The 6882-nt window shown below is 39.1% G+C and overlaps 1 protein-coding gene across 1 annotated transcript; it reads left to right on the top strand.

Moving 5' to 3' along the window:
* The first annotated feature begins 296 nt into the window (after positions 1 to 296).
* On the top strand, positions 297 to 4493 carry LOC149207503 (uncharacterized). Its single transcript, XM_089398065.1, has 2 exons — positions 297 to 2001; positions 2716 to 4493. Exons 1-2 carry the CDS (start codon positions 297 to 299, stop codon positions 4491 to 4493), a joined length of 3483 nt encoding a protein of 1160 aa, XP_089254191.1.
* The last annotated feature ends 2389 nt before the right edge of the window (positions 4494 to 6882 follow it).

The raw sequence follows: 6882 nt of genomic DNA, 5'->3' as shown, positions 1-6882 counted from the left end.
TGAAGACAATGACGAAGAGCTGAAGATAATGAAGAAGAGTAGAACACTGATGATTCAGAGGAGGAAGGAGAAATAGGAGAGTCCCAAGCCTCGGTAAGAAGATCCACGAGAGGCCGTAAAACGGACAGAGAAAAAAGAGAGGAGGAGACGTACAAGGAAAAATTACAAGGCAGCCAGCCAACTCTGGAAAAATTGCTAGCCTCAAAGCCTAGGATGCTGAAAAGCCAGCCTCAAGGCTCCAAGGGAGCCCACCAGAAACATAAATAATGAAGATCATCTCCTGGAACTGCAGAGGTATGGGGAGTAAATTCAAGGAAGAAGCCATGCGAAGCCTGATAAGAACTGAAACCCCAGATATACTTCTCATCCAGGAGACCAAGCTGGAAGACTCAGTCTTCCTTCAAACAAGCAAGAAACTTTGGTTTAAAAGTGAAGCAAGAGCAGTCTCCGCTAGGGGAGCCTCGGGAGGGATTGGTACTCTTTGGAACGCCAACAAATTTGCAGTCATCAGTGAGGCTAGCAACATCCACTGGTTGCTGTTGAAAATGCAGAATCTGGACACTAGAGAAATACACTGCATCTTCAATGTTTACTCTCCAGTCAACGCCGGGGAAAAAAAAGCATGTTGGGACTCGATAAGACACCAAGCAGATCTCATGAATCTGGAAAACACTATCATTGTTGGAGACCTTAACCTCACCCTTAACTCGTCTGAAAAAAGGGGTGGTAGTGCTGTTCGTGATCCGGCAAGAGAATGGGCGGAGGATCTCATGCAAGACTGGGATTTGCTGGACATCAAACCCTCTTCCGGTAAGTACTCTTGGTCCAATAAAAGAATAGGCCCTGGACATATTGCTGCTAGATTAGACAGATTCTTCATTCAAAGCTCATATTTGTTGCTTGGATTAGAACCAAGAATGCACATTCTCGCTAACAGTATCTCGGACCATAAACCCATAAAGCTAGACCTTCTAGCTCATCTTGATCTGGGCCCTATTCCCTTCAGATTCAGCCCAATCTGGGTCAAGGAACCAGACTTCATGCAGCTAGTTAAGGAATGCTGGAGCCAAACTGTTAAAGGATCCCCCTTCTATATATGGGAAGAAAAACTCAGAAGGGTAAAAAGAGCTCTAAAAAATTGGGCCAAAAACCTCCCCAAACCTGATATAGAAAGAAAAAATATCAAAGCTGCCCTTGCCATTCATCAATCACATATGGAGGATACTTCAGTCACTGAGGAACTGCTAGATCAGGAGGCCCATCTGCAACAGCACTACCATAAGGCCTGTCTTGTTGAAGAGGAATACTGGAGATTAAAATCAAGAAACCTCTGGCTCAAATCAGGGGACAGAAACACTGCATTTTTCCATAAACAAGCACAGAGCAAACAATGTTTTAACACCATCTCCGAGATCAAGGACGACAGCGAAACTTACAAGGAGTTTGCAGACATAAAGAAGGCAACCCACGCTGATTTCATAAAGTTGTATAGCGAAGAAAAGGTTCAGCATCAAGCTTCAGATCTGTTAGACTCGGTCCCAGCTACAATTTCTCCTTGTATGAATGAAATCTTGGAGGCCAAAATAACCAAAGATGAAGTCAAAAAATCCCTATATGACATGGATCCGGACAAGGCCCCTGGGCCGAATGGATTCTCTGCCAGGTTCCTCCAAACATGTTGGTCCATTATTGAAAAAGATCTGATCAAAATGATTCGAAAATCTCAGAACTCTCAGAAAATAGGCGGCAGTACAAACTCTGCCTTCTTAGCCCTCATACCCAAGGAAAAAGGTGCCAGCAACTTCAGTAGATTCAGGCCGATTTCTCTATGTAACATTGGGTACAAGCTAATCACAAAAGTTATAGCAAATCGATTGAAGCACATTCTTCCCAAAATAATCCCGGAGAATCAAGGAGGCTTCATCCACGGGAGGCAGATAGTGGACAACTTCACCCTTGTACAGGAGGCAATCCACTCAAGTCTTCAACGAAAAGAGCAAGGTATGGTAATTAAACTCGATTTAGCAAATGCTTTTGACCGTGTAAATCATAGTTTTCTGTTAAAAGTCATGAGCAGGTTTGGATTTGGATCAAACTTCATTAACTAGATCCGGGCATGCATCTCGGAGCCATGGATTGCTCCACTCGTAAATGGAAGAGCCACAGACTTCTTCAAAGCATTGAGAGGGCTCAAGCAGGGGTGCCCTCTCTCCCCTCTGCTTTTTTCCATCCAAGCCTCAGCTCTCAGCTTTCTGCTGGACAAAAAAATGCAAGACCAAGATCTTATGGGACTGTGTATAGCAAGAGGGGTCAAGAACATTAATCATGCTCTATTCGCGGATGACACCCTACTTTTGGGTGTTGCCTCTCTCTCCTCCGCCTCCAAATTCAAATCAGTTCTGGAAGAATTCAGCAAGGGCTCAGGCAGCGTTGTTAACAAGAATAAGTGTCACATCTTCAGTTGGAATACCCCGCCCAGACTTCTCTCTGCTATCTCTAGGTGTCTGGGATTTGCAGCCTCCTCTTCATGGACTTCCTTCAAATACCTGGGCCTTCCTGTTGCCCTCAAAAGAACCTCAAGCAAAGATTGGCTACCTCAGCTCGAAAAATTCCAGTCTAAAATTCAGGCCTGGGGCTTCACCTAGCTCAACTATGCTGGTAAATTTGTCCTTATCAAATCAGTGCTTACTAGCCTTCCTATTTTTCAATTTGCAGGGATGCTAGCTCCAGCAATCATACTAAAAAAAATGGAAGAGCTTATACGGAGATTCTTCTGGAAGGGAGGAAAGCAGAACGAAAGCAAAATCCCCCTCATCAGTTGGGAAGCCATATCTAAGCCTCTGTGGGAGGGAGGTCTAAATTTCAAAAACTTAGGCCATCTGAATGTAGCAATGGCAGCAAAGGTTATCTGGAGGATTGTCGCGCCCAATCCTGGCTGGGCCCAAACAACACTCAGGAAAAAATATCTCCGGGGTCCTCGCTCCCGCTGCTTAGACAGAGTGACTCGACTGCCTAATTCACCGTTTCTCAAGCTATATGATAAGGCCGCTTCCCTGATAAAAAACCACATCTACTGGATTCCTGGAAATGGTAAGAAAATAAGAATCTGGACTGATAAAATTATGCTCACGGACCCGATCATCGACAGAGTGCCCATGGGAGAGTTGCGGGAGTGGATGGAAAGAGAGAAGCTGCGTACACTGTGGGACATCTCCCTCTGGAACGACAACGAATGGATCGGCTGGAAAAGAGTGGAATTGCCAGAACGTTTGATCAATGATTGGGCCACGATGATCGACCTCCTCCACGGTCTTGCGCCCATGCACAGGAAGAAACAAGACGCGATTGGTTGGGGGAAGAAAGCCAAAGGCTATACAGTCGCTGCGGGCTATGCCAAACTTCGCGAGAGACCACACGTTCCCACAAATCCAGCGCCCTGGCAGGCGATCTGGCGCTGTCAAGCTTGGCCTAAAACTGATATTTTCGCCTGGCTTCTATGCCATGGTCGAATTCTCACTTACGACAGATTGCAGAAATTGGGATTTAACGGCCCCTCCATTTGTCCTCTGTGCAACAATAACGTAGAAACAACAGCGCATTTATTCCTGGACTGCTGCTACTCCAAACAGATTTGGCGCGCCCTCCTTCACTCCTTGGATCCCATCTTCCTGCTCCCTTGCTCCATTGTCGACCTCTTCTCTAGCTGGGCAATCAAATACCCTGGCCCTCCCCCTAAAAATCGGTTAATCAAAACAGCTTGGGCCATTCTACCAAAGGTCATTTGCTGGCAGTTATGGCTTGAACGCAACAGAAGAATCTTTAGGAATGCTAGACAGCATCACAAGACCGTTGAAGTTAAGATCAAGTGTCAAATAAAGGAATGCCTGTCTCAAATAAAAGATGATGCTAGTCTCAGCCACCAGGATATCGCTTGGGGTTCTTTCCTTGAATTACAATTCCTCCCAGCAATCAGAAATGCCCTTCCTCTCAAAGATTGGCAAATAAGGAAACCGGAAGCAGACTTTCAAGACTGGCTCAAATCGCAATCAAGGTACTCACTATTCTTCGATGGGGCAGCTAAGGGTAATCCGGGCAGAGCAGGTGCTGGAGGTGTCGTTCTAAACTCAACGGGAGAAAAAATTCACTCATATGCTTGGGGGCTTGGACACATGACCAGCACTCAAGCTGAGGCTTTGGCCCTCCTGCAAGGCCTTAAGACTCTAAAGGAGCTAGACATAAAGGAAGCAACAATTATAGGAGACTCTCAGATCATTATAAGTGTAATGGTCTCTAATTCCCCTACTGCTGATCTTAATTTAGCCAGGATGATTTTCAGAATTAAGGGCCTAGAAAACGCTTTTCAGAAGTTGAACTACTATCATGTGCTGAGAGCACACAATAAAGAAGCGGACAGTGAAGCAAATAAAGCAGCCCTCCTTTCTGCCGGGGTCAAGCTGAAAGACAGAGAAGAATCATGGGAACCCATCCCATAAGCCGCGCTCCGCCATGTTCTACTGCTTGATCTTAAAAAAAATTGTCTGTATATCCAAGTGGGGAAAAATATCGGATATAGAATCAATAGAAACCAAGCTAGGAAGAAGATCTCAAGTCACAATAACACTCTCACTTCCATCAGTGAGACTTATCAGGATTTAGACATCCTCATTGTAAACAGACTTTCGGCATTTAGGCCAGGATGAATATAATCACACTATAACCGTTTCTGTCAAAAAAGAAAACTAATTCACAAACTAATTATAATTTGTCCTTGCCATTGTGTACATAGGCCCATATGAAGAGTGTTGTCAATGTCGTAGTTATGTGGACGCATGAGTGGGATGCTGGGTATAGAGGCATTGACGAAGTGGGTCCATTGATGCAAACCCTAATCTTTGAGCCACAGGCAGGGAGCACCAAACCCAGATTCATCATACCCCCATCCTCGATGACTTGCATTTGGACTCAAGTGAAGTTAGTAGATTCATAAATGTAATTAAAGATGTGGTTCAAAATTATTTATTTCCATATTGTTTATTTATATAAATAATGATCTATTTTTTTTGAATTGGAATGTGATATATTGCAGTACCATATTATGGACACTTACTTTATGCAATAGAACTCACATAGGAGTTCAAGTGGTACCTAGAGTGGATAGTTTGTATATTTTCAAGCCCATTTCATAGGGAACATTCACATGTGATACAAACTTTATATATTTTCACACATGGACAGTATATGGATGTACATGAACATTATTTCAATTTATGGATGCTTACTATTTCAACTTACGGATGTTCATGTGATATTTGTAATTTGTATATATTTTCGTATGTACAATTTATTGGTACATTCATTATTTTAGTTTATGGATTTGCATTAATCTTGTTTATGGATGTTCTTTAATATATGAAGTATATGGATTTGTTAAAATTATTTCGCTAGTTTAATTTTTTTTTCTCCATATAGTATTCCTTTTATTAAAAAACATAACAATTTTTATTTCTAGTTTCATAGACTAAAAAAATAAATACCATCTTAAGTTATGATGAAAGTCATTTTGATACTTAAAATTAAATAAAATATATGATGGTTGAATTAAAAATCATAAATAGGATTGAAATAAGTTTTAAATTCAATTTTAAAATATGTCTGGTAAACAACAAATAAGTTTTATTCAATTTTATTTCTTTTGAGGCCATCTACAAGAGCTTAGTCATAACATGGTATTTAAGTCATATTTATTGGAATTTAATATACCAAAAAAATTAATGATATATGTTTCTATAATTATTTATATAATTAAATATGAAATTTCCTAAATTTACTTGGCTATCTCAATGTTTGAAATAAGTTTAATCAATTTTAAAAGATGTCTTGTAAATAAAAAATAAGTTTTATTCAATTTGATTTCTTTTGAGATCATCTACGAGAGCTTAGTCATAATATGATATAAGTACAATCTTATTATGATGAAAATCACTTTGATACTTAAAATGAACTAAAATATATCATGTATCAATTTACTATTGGACATGGAAAGAATTACAAATATGCTTCATATTGTCTTGTAGAAAGTGTCTTTTAGTGCAATCAACATGTATGTTATTACAAATGAATTTTAAAACTAAATTGTGTGAATTCTAATGTCATCCATATTATAATAAAAAACCTATGTATGAAAATTTTTGTGACCCACCCATATACCATTGCACCATGTCAACTTTTTTAAGTATTTCAATCAATTTCTTATCTCAAGGTTTAATTAAAAAACACAAATAAGATTGAAATAAAGTTTATTCAATTTTAAAAGGTGTCGTGTAAACAAAAAATAATTTTTATTCAATATTATTTCTTTTGAGATTATCTACAAGAGCTTAGTCATAACATGATATGAGTGAATTGTATTGGAATTTAATATAAGTCAAAAAATAATATATGATAACATTTCTATAATTTTATATAATGTTATCAACTTTCCTAAATTTACGTAGCTATCCAAGTATTTCAATCAATTCTTTATGATTGAAATAAGTTTTATTCAATTTTAAAAGATGTGGAGATGTAAAAGTTACAAATAAGTTTTATTTGATTTTATTTCGTTTGAGGTTATCTACAAGAGCTTAGTCATAACATGATATATGTGTGTGTGTGTGTGTGTGTGTTCTATTTGTTGCACTTTTTACAATCCAATATGAAGCATGGAAAATGAGAATAATAAAAATGTAGTTAATTACAAATAGTTTACAGTTTCAAGAAGCAAACATTTCAATTAAGTGAATATTTTATATGAGATGAAAATTCAAGTATTTTATTTATGGTTGAATTATTATAACATGGGAATTAATGCACCTCATCAATAATTTTTTTGTTCTTACACTG

Source organism: Pinus tabuliformis, chromosome 1_2 (genome assembly GCF_031772625.1).
Source record: "Pinus tabuliformis cultivar Carrire ecotype Pingquan chromosome 1_2, CPIR1, whole genome shotgun sequence".
NCBI lineage: Eukaryota > Viridiplantae > Streptophyta > Pinopsida > Pinales > Pinaceae > Pinus > Pinus tabuliformis.
Note: the sequence above shows the minus strand (reverse complement) of the source record. Positions and strands in the feature narration are given on the sequence as shown.

Coding starts and splice junctions, on each gene's coding strand:
- LOC149207503 (XM_089398065.1), top strand. CDS start 297: ATGGGGAGTAAATTCAAGGAAGAAGCCATGCGAAGCCTGATAAGAACT. Junction 2,002..2,715: donor TCTTCAACGAAAAGAGCAAG/GTATGGTAATTA, acceptor TTCAATTTGCAG/GGATGCTAGCTCCAGCAATC.